At 36.5% G+C, this 20,451-nt stretch overlaps 2 protein-coding genes across 5 annotated transcripts in view; one reads left to right on the top strand and one right to left on the bottom strand.

Moving 5' to 3' along the window:
* The first annotated feature begins 1,679 nt into the window (after positions 1 to 1,679).
* On the top strand, positions 1,680 to 9,488 carry LOC125648244 (tRNA-uridine aminocarboxypropyltransferase 1-like). 2 transcript variants are annotated; one of them, XM_048875215.2, is made up of 5 exons: positions 1,680 to 1,737; positions 3,372 to 3,546; positions 4,018 to 4,158; positions 7,825 to 8,203; positions 8,792 to 9,488. In XM_048875215.2, exons 2-5 carry the CDS (start codon positions 3,382 to 3,384, stop codon positions 9,070 to 9,072), a joined length of 966 nt encoding a protein of 321 aa, XP_048731172.2. In that variant the 5' UTR covers positions 1,680 to 1,737; positions 3,372 to 3,381; the 3' UTR covers positions 9,073 to 9,488. The 2 variants fall into 2 exon arrangements, with proteins under 2 accessions (XP_048731172.2, XP_055996488.1); XM_056140513.1 differs by lacking the exon at positions 1,680 to 1,737 and adding an exon at positions 2,117 to 2,292.
* A 1,634-nt stretch (positions 9,489 to 11,122) lies between these two features.
* Positions 11,123 to 20,451, bottom strand: part of LOC125645650 (eukaryotic translation initiation factor 4B-like) — a 30,040-nt gene continuing 20,711 nt past the window's right edge. For all 3 annotated transcript variants that reach the window (XM_048871292.2, XM_048871295.2, XM_048871294.2), the window contains exons 14-16: positions 13,419 to 13,515; positions 13,222 to 13,291; positions 11,123 to 12,436 (exon numbers count right to left, since the gene is read on the bottom strand). In XM_048871292.2, coding sequence (XP_048727249.2) covers positions 12,374 to 12,436; positions 13,222 to 13,291; positions 13,419 to 13,515 — 230 coding nt within the window. In that variant the 3' untranslated portion in view covers positions 11,123 to 12,373. The remainder of the gene's footprint in view (positions 12,437 to 13,221; positions 13,292 to 13,418; positions 13,516 to 20,451) is intronic.

The following is a 20,451-nucleotide window of genomic DNA, read 5'->3' as shown; positions in this document are numbered from 1 at the left end:
TATACCTCCCCCTTCCTTATTTCTATACCGCCTCCCTTCCTTATTTCTATACCTCCCCCTTCCTTATTTCTATACCTCCTCCATTCCATATTTCTATAACTCCTCCCTTCCTTATTTCTGTACCTCCTCTCTTCCTTTATTTTCTATACTTCCTCCCTTCCTTATTTTCTGTATCTCCTCCCTTCTTGTATTTCTATACCTCCTCCCTTCCTTATTTCTATACCGTCTCCCTTCCTTATTTCTATACCTCCCCCCTTCCTTATTTCTATACCTCCTCCCTTCCTTACTTCTATACCACCTCCCTTCCTTATTTCTATAACTCTTCCCTTCCTTATTTCTATAACTCTTCCCTTCCTTATTTCTATAACTCCTCCCTTCCTTATTTCTATACCGCCTCCCTTCCTTTATTTCTATAACTCTTCCCTCCCTTTATTATCACTATAACTCCTCCATTCCTTATTTCTGTACCTCCTCTCTTCCTTTATTTTCTATACTTCCTCCCTTCCTTATTTTCTGTATCTCCTCCCTTCTTGTATTTCTATACCTCCTCCCTTCCTTAATTCTATACCGCCTCCCTTCCTTATTTCTATACCTCCCCCCTTCCTTATTTCTATACCTCCTCCCTTCCTTATTTCTATACTGCCTCCCTTCCTTATTTCTATACCTCCTCCCTTCCTTATTTTTATACCTCCCCCCTTCCTTATTTCTATACCTCCCCCCCTTCCTTATTTCTATACCTCCCCCCTTCCTTATTTCTATACCTCCCCCTTCCTTATTTCTGTACCTCCTCTCTTCCTTTATTTTCTATACTTCCTCCCTTCCTTATTTTCTGTATCTCCTCCCTTCTTGTATTTCTATACCTCCTTCCTAGTATAATTTACCTATTTTATGCTCTGCCAAAGTCAAACTGACTTAATTTCTTCTACAATGTTCCAGCTCGGTCAGGTCACTAGTTATATAGCTATATACACTGCTGAATTGATCCACTTTAATAGACATCTAAACACATGTTGGCTTCTTCAGCACAAAGAGAAATTTATAAATGTCCAGCAAAAGTTTGCATTTTGTCAAGTTAATAAGTCATTTTGCTTTAAATATAGTGACAAACAACGTGAACAGGTGAATGTCCATGGTCTAATAAGGCTACAAAACTAATTTCGCATACACAACAAGAAATCAGTCCTGCCTTTAACCCATCATGTGATTTGTAACCAGTTACAAAGTTCCTGGGAAGTCAAACTTGCTGACAACCACACTGAGTATCTTCAGCAACCACGACTTATAGTCTGCTTCAGGGTGAGCCCTGCACTGAAAAGAAGCCGTCGATCTTTGTAACCAGAAAATGGAGGCTATAGATAAAGAAAAATAAATAAATGAAAAGCAGGATTGATTTCTTGCTACATTGTTCAATCATTCTACCTCGTTCTGTAGGAGTTAACTCCGATCGAGTAAAGATACTTCGTAATCGCCGCCACAACCATAACGAAGGTGCGTTCGATTCAAGTTTCTGTATCCGTGTATGTGTGATTACGCGAATAATTTGTAACGTACATATAAATATCATAGTTGATTGTGAATTTACCTCATATATTCAGGGTTACCTATTAGTTTATTAGCACCTAACTAACCGATACAGTCTATTTCTATTTCAATCGGAAACATGTGTTTTTGAGTTCTGAATCAAATCCACACAAAACATAATATTTGAAACATATATGGTACACACGGGATTGATTTGTGAGTACAATAATCGTTCTTAAAACTATCGTTATTGCATATAGTGGTCATGTATCACTATTAGGTGAAAGAATTTAAAATAAGTGTATTATGAGATTAATAAATCTGTATAAAAAGCAAGCATAAAACAAACACGAGACCCATTACAGCATCCGGAATAGTCCGAATTTATTCTAATTGGACATTCGTATATCGTCTTGGTCTCGTATGACATATATATACGGCATAATACCGTTATCTGCACCGCATATCTTTAATATACAGTTTATTCCGTAATTTAGGTTCCTTCAGCACGTTGGGAACACTTCCCCTATAGCGAGATATTCTCGCTAAAACGCGATTATCCCTCTTCAGCGAGAAATAAACATGACCATAAACAGGTGTTTTGGCGTCTATATTGAAAATAATGGCAAATCCCGTGCAACCCTGAGTGAATAAGTGCGACACACACTCGACATGAAGAGAATTGTTTCTATGAAATTGACAACATAGTCAAGAAATTTCATATCAAAGTTGCTGCGTAAGAGAGAAGCAGTCTGAAATCCAATACACATCGTGAGTGTTTTTGTTTTGATTTATATAATTGCAGAAGCATCACACATTTTAGCACTTTTTCTTCTTTACACGTGAAACACGAAGAGATGTATTCCACGGGTGTTTTTCTCGGTTGTACAGGATATATTTACTCTCGCTAGAGAAGGACAATCGCGTTTTAGCAAGAATATCTTGCTATAGGGGAAGTGTTCCCAACCTGTTCAGGAGGGTGTGTACGCTGAGGCCTGTCCTTGATGTTGGACGTCCAAGGTGTTCTCGTAGTAGGACTGTCTTTGACATGTTATTGTGCCTTGTTGAGTGGCTGAACTACAACATCTTCCACTGTTTGACTGTTACTATAGTAGTCTAGAGGTTCTTGTTTGCCAGACAGTGCCTCTATCTGTTGTCAGCAGACATATTTGTTGGTCTTGTGATCTCTGTGCAGGATCTGTCTTGGGCACTAATTTCAAATGCTTGAATGTGGTGTTCTGTTTCCGCAGTAAGTGTCCATGCTTCACAGCCATACAAGGTGATAGATGAGAGCCTTGTATAGTTTGATTTTGGCATGGAGCCTAATAATATCGTTTCTCCACACTTTCACCAGTCTAGACATGGAGGAGAGTGCCATGGCAAGTCTGATCTTAATTTCTTATGTGCCCTCTTTGGTAATGGTTGCACCGAGGTACTTCAATGTTTCAACCTCGTCAAGGGTTTCTCCATGTAAACAGCACAACACCAACCACTCCCAATTGTATATATGGCCCGATGTTGAAATCAGACAGAAAAAATGTGTACTTATATACACAGTATAAGTGGAATTTTTAGCGAGACTCAAATTTAACGATTTTCCATATTACAATGAGTAGGCCTACATATATTGAGTGAGAGATATAATTTTAACAACTTTCTAATCCTATGAAAGATATATAATTATAACTATTACCTCAGATATGGAATAAATTGTTGGCGATATTGAATTTTAGCCATCTCATCACTCTCACCATTAATGCCAAATTAAATCCTTGCTAACAATTCTGCTAATACGGTATAAGGTGTGCTTTCAATTTATGGCAATTTGTTTACACAATTGTATATTTCAGGTAGTCCATTATGGAAGAAAACCCATTCAAGAATTTGAAAATTTCATCCTCAGAATTTCTGAATTCGTTAGAAAATCGAACTGAATGTCCAAAATGTTTGAAGTCCAGGAAATTTTACTGCTACAATTGTTTTGTTCCAGTTAAAGGCACAGAGGACCTTATTCCTAAAGTACATGTAAGAGAGAATAGTTAAGCTGACTCACATAAAGCATACATTGTGTGTCAACAATGCACATGATGTGGCACATGATCAACAAGATGAACATCTACTCCAACAAATCAGTAAAATGATTCTAACTACAGGAATATAAAGGGTTCATCTCAAAAGTTGTTTAACTTCTTGTATGCACAATTTTCACTTTTCTGTCACTTTCAAATGGACACCTATGTATGAATGGGTTGTCTTGAATAATATTAGAGTACAAGACTGCTACAGTCTGACTGACTGCAGACACCACCCCTTGGTACCCTCTGTAATCAAGTCAACATTTTATAATTTGTTATATTTTTACTTCTCTGACTGGTAGTATTGTTCACTTTTATTGTTATCTTGATCAAAAACTATATATGCTCCCTGAGTGTTGGTGTAGAATACAGTTTTTCTGGTTCTCAAGATAAATTTTTAAACTTTATTTTTTTTCCACAGTTGCCTTTAAAAATTGACATCATCAAACACCCAAATGAATGTGATGGTAAAAGCACATCGGCTCATGCTGCAGTTCTGGCTCCGGATGATGTCAGAGTGTTCACTTATCCGTGTATTCCAGATTATCCAGACAGAAATAAGGTATCATCATCCAGATCACTTCGTAATATACGTACTAAAGTAAAGCAGATTATCCAGACAGTAATAAGGTATCGTCATCCAGATCAATACATAATATACGTACTAAAGTAAAGCAGATTATCCAGACAGTAATAAGTATCGTCATCCAGATCAATACGTACTAAAGTAAAGCAGATTATCCAGACAGTAATAAGTATCGTCATCCAGATCAATACGTAATATACATACTAAAGTAAAGCAGATTATCCAGACAGTAATAAGTATCGTCATCCAGATCAATTCATAATATACGTACTAAAGTAAAACAGATTATCCAGACAGTAATAAGTATCGTCATCCAGATCACTACGTAATATACGTACTAAAGTAAAGCAGATTATCCAGACAGAAATAAGTATCGTCATCCAGATCAATACGTAATATATGTACTAAAGTAAAGCAGATTATCCAGAAAGTAATAAGTATCGTCATCCAGATCAATACGTAATATACGTACTAAAGTAAAGCAGATTATCCAGACAGTAATAAGTATCGTCATCCAGATCACTACGTAATATATGTACTAAAGTAAAGCAGATTATCCAGACAGTAATAAGTATTGTCATCCAGATCAATACGTAATATACATACTAAAGTAAAGCAGATTATCCAGACAGTAATAAGTATTGTCATCCAGATCAATACATAATATATGTACTAAAGTAAAGCAGATTATCCAGACAGTAATAAGTATCGTCATCCAGATCACTACGTGATATACGTACATGTACTAAAGTAAAGCAGATTATCCAGACAGAAATAAGGTATTGTCATCCAGATCACTACGTAATATACGTACTAAAGTAAAGCAGATTATCCAGACAGTAATAAGTATCGTCATCCAGATCAATACACAATATATGTACTAAAGTAAAGTAGATTATCCAGACAGTAATAAGTATCGTCATCCAGATCACTACGTGATATACGTACATGTACTAAAGTAAAGCAGATTATCCAGACAGAAATAAGGTATTGTCATCCAGATCACTACGTAATATACGTACTAAAGTAAAGCAGATTATCCAGACAGTAATAAGTATTGTCATCCAGATCAATACGTAATATACGTACTAAAGTAAAGCAGATTATCCAGACAGTAATAAGTATCGTCATCCAGATCAATACGTAATATACGTACTAAAGGAAAGCAGATTATCCAGACAGTAATAAGTATCGTCATCCAGATCAATACGTAATATACGTACTAAAGTAAAGCAGATTATCCAGACAGTAATAAGTATCGTCATCCAGATCACTACGTAATATACGTACTAAAGTAAAGCAGGGGGATCTATTGTCATCACTTTCAGGGAAGATGAGATTGTAGATATAAAGAAAGACAACTCTTCTGATATGAAATTGAATCCCAAGGAATTTATGTTTGTTTCTCCAAATAAGGGAATAGAAACAGGTTTACAGTACTTGGGACATTCTCTACCCAGAATTCTGTGTGCTACAAGCACTATATCCCTATTTTAACAGCTTTTTACAGAAATCTTGTATAATTTTCTGATATACACTGTACATCATTTATGTTTTGGACTGAATATTTATTCATATTATGAAATGCTTTTGGTGCAATCAAATTGATTTGTTTAAAATCACTGTTTTCTGATCCTGAATTTGAAACTACTATGTAATATGCGTATGAATGTAGGAATCGAATGTAAAAAAGGCTGTAAAAACTGGTGAGAGAATGTACTTGAGGAGGGAAATTAAAGGCACTGTTCATGATTTTCCCCAAAATCTTGTTTCTCACTTTTAATGATCAAAATCTACTGTCAAATGTGGTTAAAAAGTTTCACAAAAAAATTAAGGTTATACATCATCACAGAAGCTCATTTTAGAGAGTTTGTTATTTGTTTTGTAAACAAAGATTGCGGTATGTTATTGTTTACGATATTTTCAAAAGAAATGGATATCAATCTAAGTTTTTTTTATATCTATCATATTTCAAGCATTCTTTAGGTAAAATGTGTCATTTAAAAGTCGAAATTTGTGACTATGCAAAATTAAGATGCTTTATATTACAAAATTAATATTTTACTGGTTTGTTTGTTTACATAAAAAGACTTCTGAGTCTTGTTTACATAACACAGAGTTAAGGTTAAAATATAGCTTTTATTCTTCCATTCAGAAGGTGAAAATTTTGGCTGTCAATATTAAATGAGTTATATTCTTAATGTTTAACATAAAAAATAAAAAATATTTTTTTCAAAAATCGTGAACCAGTCCCTTTAAAATAGTAATGCAATGTAGATGAAAATGCGTCCAATGTATTTGTTAATAAATGTGCTATTGGTAGGTATTTCATTTAAACAATAAAATGCTTTCTTTGTTGTTTCATTGGGTGATGAAGGTATAGCTAGCATTGCAGAAAAAATGTGGTTTATGTAAAAAAAAATTCTGCAATGATTGCTATTTTCATCACCCAATGAAACAACAAAGAAAGACATTTTAGTGTTTATATTCATATTTTTATACCCCCCCCCCCCCCCCCCCCCCCCGAACGAAGTTCTGGGGGGTATATAGGAACCACTCTGTCTGTCTGTCCGTCCGTCTGTCTGTGCAGATTCATGTCCGGGCCATAACTTCTTTGTTCTCTGACTTAGGCATACCATATTTGGCACACAGGTAGATCACCATGAGACGATGTGTCGAGTATCTATATGACCTTGGCCCTTGACCTCAAGGTCAAAATTAAAGGTTTTTTACAATGGATTCGTGTCCGGGCCATAACTTCTTTGTTCTTTGACATAGGCATACCATATTTGACACATGAGTGTATCACCATGAGACGATGTGTCATGTACCTTCATGACCTCCATATGACCTTGACCTCAAGGTCAAAATTAAAGGTTTTTACAATGGATTCGTGTCAGGGCCATGACTTCTTTGTTCTTTGACATAGGCATATCATATTTGACACATGAGTGTATCACCATGAGACGATATGTCGAGTACCTTCATGACCTCTATTTGACCTTTAACTTTGACCTCAAGGTCAAAATTCATTATAGGGTTTTGACATAGTCATACCATAAGACATGGGTGTATCACCATGAGACTATGTGTCATGTACATTCATGACCTCTTTATGACCTTTGATCTCAAGGTCAAAATTATAGGTTTATGCCATGGATTTGTGTTCGGACTATATCTTCCATTTTCTTCTACAAAGGCATACCATATTTTTACACTCAGGAAAGAGGTAATTTATACCTATTAACAACACCCTTTGGGAGATTGGGGTAAGCGGGGGGTATTCTTAGTGAGCATTGCTCACAGTACATCTTGTTATGTATTGTCTTAAAATATAAACTAGATTTAAGTACTAAAATATCATATGGTTGACCCATTTGTTACATTTAACGGAAAAGCCAATGCACCCTTTGACCTTGATCCATATTAGGTTATGATTACACAGACAGGTGGTACTAAAAACCCGGATCGAACTAGTTTGCAACAAACATGCATTGATCATTGTCACAGATGAAAGCAATGTCAATTTCAAAAGAAATATAAGAGAAATGATTCAGTAAATATAATGTAGTAAATGGATTACCATTTATACAAACATTGCATGCAAGTTTTGCAATATATTATTTTGTTTTCTTCCTCAAGGTTGTTTTAGTGTTTCCTGGGAAAAATTCATTGACTATGGAAGAAATGGCAAAACGAATAAATAAGAATGACAGTTATAATGACTGTGCTGGAGATTCACAACATGATTCCCCAAATACTGACATGAAAAGACATGATTCAAAGCTAGGAGAATCTGATGATGAAGAAGAGGAGAGCAAGTCTGTGTCAGATGAAACTACTGTAACAATGGAGGGGAAGTCAGACAAAGGTTTACCCTCAAAAAGAAAGGCTGAGGATCACCCGGGGAGACAGAAGAAGATCAGGAGTTCAAAACAGACTGTTCCTTTTGAAAGAGCTGTCTTTGTCGATAGTACTTGGCAGCAGACTAAAGGGATAGTAGCTGATGACAGACTTAAAGGTAACGGGTATTTTATCCCGCAGAGCTCCATTATGGTATTAGCATTTAAGGCTGCGTTCTTTTTATGCCCCCGGAATCGAAGATTCGGAAGCATATAGTCCATCTGTCTGTCTGTGGTAAAAAAAAACCCTTTAACTTTAACCTTGGTGATATTTTTTACACCATAAGAGGTAGAACTTTCATATTTGGTATGTGTATTTCTTGTGGCAAGACCTTTCCATTGACACCAAAATCTTTGACCTTGTAACCTTAACATTGACCTTTGACCTGGTTCCACTGTTGTAATCTGGGGGCATCGGTGTTTCACAAATACATCTTGTTCTCTGAACATGCTTTCAGTGGAGACAATTACCTCTGATTATAGTTACGCCATTGATACAGATACTGAGAAAGCATTTAAATGGGGGGCATGGAATCCCAAGATTTTACCATTTCATTGGGATACAATATGGTTTCTGTAAATTTAAACATGTAAATTGTGTAGGAAATTCTTGAGTTCGAGGTACCAACGAAGATTGAGCCCCCATGATGATTCCACAGTATTCATGGTTAGTCAAAGAAATGTTAAAAGAGAATATTTTATTTCAGACATGACATGTATACAGTTGGAATCAAGGGAAACCAAATTCTGGAGGCACCAGAAGGACAACCCAGCGACATATTTATCCACTATTGAGGCAGTGTATTATTTGGTGCGGGACTACCATGACCTTTTTGTGAATGATTCTTACAATGGAGAATATGACAATCTTTTATTTTTCTTTACCTTCATGTACCAGAAAATAAGGAAGATGTATGATGGCGGTAAAGACCTAAAGGCTTACAAACAGAGAATGATAAACTCGTCTGGAAGTGAAACTGTCAAATAAATTGTTCGGCAAATACATATTTATCCCGCTTCAGTCAAATTTGTAGATAATTGATTGGATAAAAGCGAATCACATAATGCCCTGAATTTTTTTATATTACGTCTCTGTATGGAGGGTGTATAAGTTTTGACAAATCACATGATATCCTAAAATTTTCAATACACTGTCTCCGTTCAGAGAGTTTGGCAACTGTGACGTCACTTACGAATCATATGATGCCCTGAAATTTCAATACACCACCTCTGCATGTACAAGGGTATATTGTTCTGACAGCTACCATAGCTTCCAATGTATGTCTGCTTTCAGTTTCAACATACATATGATTTGTTTATTTAATGTAATGTGATACCAAGTTTGATATCTCTGTCAATGAAAGAGTTCTTAGATAATAAACAGACAGTATCTTTCTACCTCCAGAGTAGTTTTACCTTGTGACTTCGACTTCAATATGCGGTCATCTAATCCTTAGGTGGAATCTGTGTACCAAGTTTGATGTCTGTCAAGCAAAGGGTTCTCTAGATATTGAGTTGACAATCTTACCATTTTGTTTGACCCTTGACCTTGTAACCTCAAAATCAATAGTGGATATTTACTTTTTCGGAGAAAACAAATTGATGTTTATGTTCAGCAAGTTCTTTGATATTGAGTGGACAGTGTTTTATATCCAGGGTAGTTTGACCTTGTGTCCTCAAAATCAAAAGCGGTCATCTACTCTTTAGGTAGAACCAGTATACCAAGTTTGATGTCTTGTCAAGCAAAGGGTTCTAGAGATATTGAGTGAACAACACTGGTCTACAGACCAACAGCTGCAAACCCTTTCTTTCTCTAGGACATTATGAGTAGCAATATGGAACATGAACTTGTATTCTATATTGTGCATGTTGTTCACTCACGAATCTTTCACTCATTTTGGATGTCGCCAGCTGTTGATGTGCCAAATTTAAACCTTTATGTAAGGCATATAGTGCTGAAGCAGTGAGACTTCATGGTGCTTCCACCTGCCATGGTATGGGATAGAAAAACCCATGTTTTCACTTCATGTTAGGGATCTGGCATATGAACAATCACAATCTATATGGGTTCGACAGTCCTTGGAGATTGAACGCAAGACTCCCGGTTACAACCACTACGTTACCAGTAAGTGTACTGCATGAACTTGTAATGATCTCCTTCATAGATACTCCATACCTCCAGTATAAACAAAGCCATGCACTATCAATATCATCCAAGGGATTAATCCAAATAAATTTTCCTAGTTACAGTCAATGAAATTGCAGCAGTTTGTCCAGTCATGATTCTTGAGGGGGTATAGTACATTGCCATAATGGCCGACTTCCGTATAAAACCTGAATGAAAATATATATGGCTACAATATTTTGCATATTCCTTTATAGCCCAGTATGTTTATGCATCAACTGCTGATAGCCGGTTCGAGTCCAGCAGGGGTTTTAAATTTTTTCCAGATAACTCGAAACTGCATATTTTGACTAATGAAGCAAACTAGAAAGTTTTCAATTTCAGAATATTATTGTACATATCCTCCACTTTTCCTGTTTAATCGAATTTCTATGGTGTTATTCTTCCCTAACCATGACAGTACAAGTCATTTATCACATCGTATACTCATCCAAACTGGATTGTATTGTCAGGATGTTAGTGTCCAGTATCTGTGGACTTGCCAATTAAGGCTGCAGCTGTGTGGGAAGATATTGGGAAACCACAGAATATTTTCCCCAGAGAGCTACAGATCTGCAGCTATGTCCATTCTGGTGGCGTTTAAAATGAGCTTGGAACATATGTCCTGAACACATGCATTACATTCCCTGTTTACTTCATCATCTCTACCAAAATCTAGTGATCTGTACGTCAGTCATCTGCACAGCTTCTTTGAAATGCTCGGCCGATAAAAAGTTTTTAACGAAAAAGCAATCTACTTAAAATTCAATCCCTATCAGGTGGCAACCTTCATGTTGATCTGCCTCTGGTTTGCGATCTGCTCATGCAGTATTTTTAATGGTTCCATTGTTGAAGCTTAAATTACAAGACACGATTAGAGAAATGCTTGCTTTATTTACCAATATTTCTCACGCATTCATACATTCATTTATAATACCTGGTGATAGAGAAAAAAAGCATGGAATATTTACAGTAATGAACACTCATTGGAACAGCCACCGTATAATATACATGTATGCCGAGTTATAGAAAGCAATGGCACACAAGCAGATGGTGGTCGAAAACATTAAATGTCCCAGAAAAAAAAATAGATTTGTAATGATGAACATCAAAATTCAAAACTGTTATGTATGCCAGCATTTACAATAATGCACTAGTTTTCTCCTAGGTCAAAAGCATACGGAGAATATGCATACAAAAATGACTGAAATTTGGAGTACATCCACTTCTGTAATGCCAACACACAACTAAACATTTTCTGTGGATGTTTGCTGCAGTAAAAAAGTTTGGTATGCAACAGTTAATGATGTAGCACTAGTAACCAGGAAGTACTACAGACCACTATGAACTCATAAACTGCCAATGGGACTGCTCCGGTATGCTCATAAAAGCTTGATATGTTAGATTTTGACAAACCACAAATCGAAGCAACTGCTGTTTGTCAGCTTCATGACATATATATGTATTTACTTTCGTACAAGTAATACAGTTTCATATACTACAACTGCACCAGAAAATATTTTGCATAATCAACTGCAAAAGTAATTTTTTTTATAATCCAGAATGTTTTTGTAAACAACATCAAAGATTTAATGTGACAATCATAGTGCTGAACTCTATTAAATAAAATATTTCTCCCTAGCTTTTGATTACAAGGGAGTAATATTAGCTTAGCTATCTTAATCTTTGCAGCTCAATCATAAAAAAATCAAATGAAGTACAAATTTAGTATCTATATAATTACAATAAATATGTACTTCAAGTAACCATAGTAACAACTATTAAAGGTATCAAAATTCAACATCATGATAACCAAAAAAAGAAAAGCTTCCAAATGCAAACAGATTGTCACAATCCCTAGAGAATCCATGCTGAACACACAATATTTAAACAGTATGGATTTATTCCCAGGTGATAATTGCAGTGCATGAGTAACTATTCATTGCATGATTTCAATTTTACAATCATTACATAGTAATAAAATTCATCAACTTCTGTACAGCCTTCTGTGAATATAATTGCAAAGGACAGTTTGTAATATCAATCATTACAAAGGATAAAATCAATAAATAAAATAGCCAATTTATGATCCAGTTTTCTGTTAAGGACATCCACAATTTGACCTTTACTCCACCACCTCTTCCTCATCACTGATAAGGCCTGCAAACTTGTTGGCATCTGTCCAAACCTGTGTGAAATAACGGTATGTTTATTTGTTCCACTCGAAGTTTGAGTTTATCAAAAGCAAAATCTAGAGAGTTCCAAGGAACACATGCCACTTGCAATGACAGTTATTTATCATGGTATATATATTGAATAAACAACACATAGTCATAAAGTTCAAGTAGGACAGACAAATAGCAAGATAGATGAATAATGGACAAAGTAATCTTCAAATGCCACTAAGCATCACAGGCGATATAAAAAAGCGAAGGAGTAACAAAGATGCAAGTCTTACACACAAAGTATGAAGAATGGTCTTAACATACTGTGTGTAGTGTAACTGGTAAAATTTCTAATCACTCAAACAACATCTAGTGCTTTCTAACATCTCTCTCAACTTTCAGATCACTCTAACGACATCTAGTGCTTTCTAACATCTCTTCCAAATTTCAAACTAACGTCCTCAGAGAACTAACGCCACTGCTAATCTTTTTTCTCAGTGACTTTCACCTTGTCCAAAACTCCTTGGATTAGGATTATGACACATCTTCAGGTCATTAGCAATATTCTATCCTTTACAAAGTTCATGGCCATTACATAAAGGAGTATTACACTGAAGTATTGTACTGTGGCTGACCACCCATACCTCATCAAACTTCATTTGGGAGTCTCAAAAAAAGTTATATGCAAATACTTTGCGTAGAAAAATTGTCATCAATACATGCAAGCGCCATGACATTATAAGATCCTTTTTTTATTGAATGGATACATGTATGTATAAACTTTAAATATTTTTCAAGATAACTCCACCTTTTCTTTCTTTTCTTCGTACTTGGGCATTTCATCAAGAGATTTTGGGATTGCTTTTTCCCTTAAGGCTCTGTAAGAACAAAAACAATGATTTTATTAATAAACATTAAAATGACGTATCGGTGTCAATTTCCTGACTCGTAGATACTTCTTATACCACCACGGCTTCAAGTACATGCAAGAAAGGTGACATTTACTTCTGTTTGCCTCCTCGTCCACGCATGGGTGCCCCTCGCCCTCGTCCACCTCTACTGGATCCACCCCTTCCTTCACCTGGAAAACTTCCTCTTTCTTCTGTAAAAGACATCAATTACAAATTAATGCATATCACAAATAAACATTTATCAGTTAGTGAAAAATTTGTGCTTACTGGCAGCATTATCATACAGTGAAATTTGTTTAATCCAAATGCTGTGCAATCTGAAATGTTGTGTAAATGTTACATATATTTGACATCAATTTCAATTTGAATTTTATCATTAACGAGAGAACCAAGGACCTTGATCGGTCACCCGAAAATCATGACAAAGAGAGAATTAAGTGTTGCCTGTTGTATGGGAGGGGGGGGGGGGGGGGGGGGGGGGAGAGAGAAGTAATGGCTGAGACAAATATTCTAAACATTTTGTTTGTAAATAACCTTGAAAATGGTCATGATTATAGTTCAAGGTCAAAACATAGTATGATTATAAGCAACCTTTGGGACAAATCTGAGTTTCTACTGTCTCTCTCCATTACTAATTCATGGCCCAAGTAATATATTTCTGACAATTTGTACCAGTGGTATTGACCTTTGCCAATTGACCTTAAATCCACAGTCCTGATATGCTGTCTCATCACTTGAGTGTAAACTTCTAATATCCCTCCATGTGAATGTTCAGAGAAATGTTTTACCTATTTTAACCAGTGACCCTTTGTCCAGGGTCACGAAACATTGCTGGCTAGCAACGTTTGTGTCAAGAATCACTATCTAATATCTTCATTACACAGTTATGATCTCAAACAAATACTTCTAACATTCATACAGATGACCTCCACTTTGGCTGAATGACCTTAGTTAAGGATCATGACATACAAAGTGGATTTATTGTCCCTTTAATGTCAAACTATTACAAAAATGTGGCCCAGACAAATTGTCTTATTTCTAGTATCGATCTTGAATTTGGCCAACTTATTTTGATTCAAGATCAAGACACAATTGTCCGTTCATAAAAAAAACAACCCATTAATTTGTGCATTTGTCTGTACAGTACAAAGTTCTGACTCTGGCCTCAAACCTATAAACTGACAATAGACTTAAGTCTAAATTCTTCAATCCAACTAAAGTTGGGTTTAGGCAAATTTTTCTAACAATTTATTTTACTACTGACCTTCATTTATGGACATGATACCGTAAAGTGGGTTTTTTTCCATGGGGTGATAAATTTGGCTTATTTTAGCAGCAAGATATCTTTCCGCCAAAATATCATTTGCCAAATATTCACCCAACTGCGACTTCAGAATTTGCAAGAGAGATATCTTTCTTATCCGCCAAAATATTCCACTAAAATTATTTGCATGCCTTTGAGCCAGCAAATTGCCAAATCTATATGTACCATCTAAAACATTTTTGATCAGATATGATATTGTTCAACAATAATTTAGACAAGAGATGTTTGTAAAACACATAAGCCCCCATAGTGCAAAATTGAAAAGGGTTACACACATGCATCATTTATTTGACAGTAGTATTACCAATTCAAAATATTGAGCAGACAATATCTTCCTATGTCAGAAGTGGATTGACCATGTGACCTAAAATTCAATAGGGGTTATCTACTCCTTATGCTGTACCAGTATACCAAGTTTGGTGTCAATCAAACAAATAATTCTTAAAATAAAGGAGACAATATATTACTTTGTCCAGTTTAACCCTTGATCTTTGACCATGTGACCTCAAAATCAATAGGGGTTATCTTCTCCTGAAGATGTACCAAGTTTGATGTCTGTCACACAAAGGGTTTTCAAGATATTGAGTGGACAATACATTCCTATGTCTAGTTTGACCCTTGACCATGTGACCTCAAAATCAATAGGGGTCATCTTCTGAAGATGTACCTGTGTACCAAGTTTAATATCTGTCAAGGAAAGGGTTTCTAAACATTGAGCGATCAATATTTCCTATGTCCAGTTTGACCCTTGACCATGTGACTTTAAAATCGATGGGATTAATCTACCCCTCACAATGTGTCAGTGTACAAAGTTTAATGTCTGTCAAGGAGGGTTTCTCAAGATATTGAGCGGAGAGCATCTTCTTATGTCCAGAGTAGATTGACCCTTGACCTGAAAATCAATAGGGGTCCTCTTCTACTCATAACCAACCCACATATGTACTATCATTACAACGAAGTGAATGGTTCTCATGATATTGAGCGGACAACATGTGGTCTACCATCTGACCAACTGCAAAGCATCATGCCCCTCTTCTTTGAAGGGTGGCATAAAAAACAAGAGATGTTTGTAAAACATATATGCCCCCCCCCCCCCCCCCCCCCCCCCCCCGGGTGCAAAATTGTAAAGGGTTATATACATGCATAACTTGATTGATAGCAGTATTACCAATTCAAAATATTGGGCAGACAATATTTTCCAATGTCATCTACTCCTTATGCTGTACCAGTGTACCAGGTTTGGTGTCAATCAAGCAAATGATTCTTAAACAAGAGATGTTTGTAAAACACATGCCCTCATGGTGCAAAATTGAAAAGGGTTATACACACACATCATTTAATTGAGAGTAGTATCATCAATTCAAATATTGAGCAGACAATATCTTCGTATGTCAAGAGTGGATTGACCATGTGACCTAAAAATCAATAGGGGTCATCAACTCCTGAAGATATATCAGTGTACCAAGTTTGATGTCTGTCAAGCAAAGGGTTCTCAAGATATTGAACGGACAGTATATTCCTATGTCCAGTTTGACCCTTGACCATGTGACCTCAAAATCAATAGGAGTCATCTTCTACTGAAGATGTACTAGTGTACCAAGTTTGATGTCTGTCAAGCAAAGAGTTCTCAAGATATTGAGCGGACAGTACATTCCTATGTCCAGTTTGACCCTTGACCTTCGACTACGTGACTTCAAAATCAATAGATGTCATCTTCTCCTGAGGATGTACCAGTGAACTAAGTTTGATGTCTGTCAAGCAATGGGTTCTCAAGATATTGAGCGGACATTATTTTCCAATGTCCAGTTTGACCCTTGACTTTTGGCCATGTGACCTCAAAATCAATAGGGGTCATCTTCTTCTAAAGATATACCAGTGTACCAAGTTTGATGTCTGTCAAGCAAAGGATTCTCGAGACATTGAGTGGTCAATATATTCCTATGTCCAGTTTGACCCTTGACCTCAAAATCAATAGGGGTCATCTACTCCTTAAGATGTACCAGTGTACCAAGTTTGATGTCTGTCAAGCAAAGGGTTCTCAAGATATTGAGCGAACAGTATATTCCTATGTCCAGAGTAGATTGACCCTTAACTTTTAACCTTTTGACCTGAAAAACAATAAGGGTCTTCTTCTTTTCATAACCAACCCACATATGAAATATCATTACGATCAAGTGTATGGTTCTCAAGATATTGACCGACCGAGAGGTGCAAACCAATATGCCCCTCTTCTTTGAAGGGGGGGGGGGGGGGGGGGGCATAAATATAGGAGACAATATATTACTATGTCCAGTTTAACCATTGACCTTTGACCATGTGACCTCAAAATCAATAGGGTTCATCTTCTTCTGAAGATGTACCAGTGTACCAAGTTTGATGTCTGTCAAGCAATGGTTTCTCAAAATATTGAGCAGACAGTATATTTCTACGTCCAGTTTGACCATTGACCACGTGACCTCAAAATCAATAGGGGTCATCTACTCCTTGGGATGTACCAGTGCACCAAGTTTGATGTCTGTCAAGCAAAGGGTTCTCAATATATTGAACGGACTGTATATTCCTATGTCCAGTTTGACCCTTGACCATGTGACCTCAAAATCAATAGGGGTCATCTCCTGTATGTGTAGCAGTGTACCAAGTTTGATGTCTGTCAAGCAAAGGGTTCTCAAGATATTGAGTGGACTGTATATTTCTATGTTCAGTTTGACCCTTGACCATGTGACCTAAAAATATATAGGGTTAGGGTTCTTCTCCTGAAGATGTACCAGTGTACCAAATTTGATGTCTGTCAAGCAAAGGGTTCTCTAGATATTGAGTGGTCAGTATATTTGTATGTCCAGTTTGACCCTTGACCTCAAAATCAATAGGGGTCATCTTCTCCTGTATGTATAACAGTGTACCAAGTTTGACGTCTGTCAAGCAGAGGGTTTTCAAGATATTGAGCAGACTGTATATCCCATGTCCAGTTTGACCCTTGACATTTGACCTCAAAATCAATAATGGTTATCTACTCCTTAAGATGTATCAGTGTACCAAGTTTGATGTCTGTCAAGCAAAGGGTTCTCAAGATATTGAGCGGACAGTGTCTTCCTATGTCCAGAGTAGACTGACCCTTGACCTGAAAAACAATAGGGGTCCTCTTCTCCTCATAACCAACCCACATATGAAATACCATTACGATCAAGTGATTGGTTCTTTAGATATTGAGCGGACAACATGTGGTCTACCGACTGACCAACAGGTGCAAACCAATATGCCCCTCTTCTTTGAAGGACGGCATAAATATATAACCGACTTATAGACGAGTATATAAGGTAACCAAGAACCTTTGAGATTAACATGACATTTTTTCTCTCCCTCTAGATTTTCGAGGATTCAATGTACTTTCATTAAAAAAAGATCCAGATTTCTGCCATGGAGTCTAAACCCCAACCATGACCCAGTGAATTTTACAATTTTGGTTGAGGCATCCCACTTCAATATAATTCTGCACCATACAGTTCTGTTTGTGATATTGTATAAATTGTGTCATGGTTCCTCACAAAGACTTGAAGGTAAAGCTGAATGAATTTTAAAATATATATGGTAAATTTGTTTTAACCTACAATATTAACAAGAAAAGTCTAGAGTTTGTGAAACCAAAATTATGATATAATTTATGTTGATCATCAAATATGTATGGTAAATTTGTTTTAACCTACAATATTTAACAAGGAATGTTTCAGAAACATGTATGCCCCACCCACCACCCCGTGGTACAAAATTGAAAAGAATCATATACATGATAGTAGTGCCAATACAATTCTAGTTATCAAGCAAACAATATCTTCCTATGTCCAGAGTGGAACAACCCTTCACCATGTGAACTCAATATCAATAGGGGTCATCTACTCCTTAGGACATACCAGTGTATGAAGTTTAGTGTCTATCAAGCAAATGATTCTTAAAATATAGGAGACAATATTATTACCATGTCCAGTTTGACTCCTTACAATGTACTAGGATACCAAGTTTGATGTCCGTCAAGGAAAGGGTTCTCAAATTATTGAGTGGACAATATCTTCCTATGTCCAGAGTGGTTTGAACCTTGACCTCAAAATTAATAGAGGACATTTACTCCTTAGACTGTACCAGTGTACTAAATTTGGTGTCAATCAAGCAAATGATTCTTGAAATATAGAGAAATATTATATCCAGTTTGAGCAGACCATGTGAAGTCAAAATCACTACGATGTACCAAATTTGATGTCTATCAGGGAAAGGGTTCTCAGATATTGAGCTGACAATATCTTCCTATGACCAGAGTAGATTGACCCTTGAAGATGTGACCTGAACATCAATAGAGGTCATCTACTCCATAAGATGTACCAGTGTACTAAGTTTGATGTTAGTTAAGGAAAGGGTTTTCAAGATATTGACCATACAATTTCTTCTTATGTCAATAGTGGATTGATCCTTGACCATGTGACCTCAAAATCAATAGATGTCATCTACTCTTTAGGATGTACCAGTGTACCAAGTTTAATGTCTATCAAGGAACCTGTTCTCTAGATATTGAGCGAACAATATCTTCCCCATGTCCAGAGTGGATTGACCCTTAACCACGTGACCTCAAAATTAATAGGGTTCAACTTCTCCTTGACATGTACCAGCATACCAAATTTGAAATCTGTCAAGGAACAGGTTCTCGAGATGTGGAGTGGACAATACCTTCATATGTCCAGAGTGAATTGACCCTTGGCATTTGACCATGTGACCTAAAAATCAAGGTCATCCACTCCTTAGGATGTACCAGTATACCAAGTTTGGTGTCAATCAAGCAAACGATTCTTAACATAGGAGACAATGTATCATTATGTCCAGTTTGACCTTTGGCCATGTGACCTCAAAATCAATAAGGGTTATGTACTCCTTAGGATGTACCAGTGTACCAAGTTTGATGTCTGTCAAGCAAAGGTTTCTCAAGATATTGAGCAAACAGTATATTCCTATGTCCAATTTGACCCTTGACAATGTGACCTCAAAATCAATATGGATCATGTACTCCTTAGAATGTACCAGTGTACCAAGTTTGATGTCTGTCAAGCAAAGGGTTCTCAAGATATTGAATGAACAGTATATTCCTATATCCAATTTGACCCTTGACCATGTGACCTCAAAATCAATAGCGGTCATCTACTCCTTACGATGTACCGGTGTATGAAGTTTGATGTCCGTCTTCAAAAGGGTTCTCAAAATAATGGGCGAACAGCATCTTCCTATGTTTAGAGTGGATTGACCCTAGACCTTTTGACCTAAAATTCAATAGGGGTCCTCTTCTACAAATAACCAACCCACATATGAAATATTAAGATCAAGTGAATGGTTCTCAAGATATTGAGCGGGCAACATGTGGTCTACTGATCGACCGACGCAAAGCAATATGCCCCTCTTTTAAAAAGGGCATAATATGCCCCCTTTTCAAATAGGGGTATAAAAATTCATATTCAATCATAGTTTTTACCCAAGAGTTTCCGGACATTACAAAATCTTACAGAGCTGATAGGGGTAGTGAGTTATAGATAGAGAATCTGTATTTGCACTGTACTGGAAATACCACAAACAAGAAAGGCATAGAGGTAAAATGTCTGTGATACAAATGTTGAGCACAAAAAGTATCCCTATAAGAATAACCATCTAGAGATACAGAAATTGATACTTTATATAACAAATATATTTCATTTGCCGGAAAGGGTCTGACCATTGGGCTGCCCCCCCCCCCCCCCCCCCTTCTTATTTTCATAAGGCAAAACAGAAATTGGCA

This window comes from Ostrea edulis, chromosome 6 (assembly GCF_947568905.1).
Source record: "Ostrea edulis chromosome 6, xbOstEdul1.1, whole genome shotgun sequence".
Taxonomy (NCBI): domain Eukaryota; kingdom Metazoa; phylum Mollusca; class Bivalvia; order Ostreida; family Ostreidae; genus Ostrea; species Ostrea edulis.
Note: the sequence above shows the minus strand (reverse complement) of the source record. Positions and strands in the feature narration are given on the sequence as shown.

What these genes read in the sequence shown, in the direction of transcription:
- LOC125648244 (XM_048875215.2), top strand. Translation starts at nt 3,382, where the DNA reads ATGGAAGAAAACCCATTCAAGAATTTGAAAATTTCATCCTCAGAATTT. An exon ending in ACCTTATTCCTAAAGTACAT is followed by an intron (nt 3,547 to 4,017) that starts GTAAGAGAGAAT and finishes TTTTTTCCACAG; the next exon opens with TTGCCTTTAAAAATTGACAT. An exon ending in AGCTGATGACAGACTTAAAG is followed by an intron (nt 8,204 to 8,791) that starts GTAACGGGTATT and finishes ATTTTATTTCAG; the next exon opens with ACATGACATGTATACAGTTG.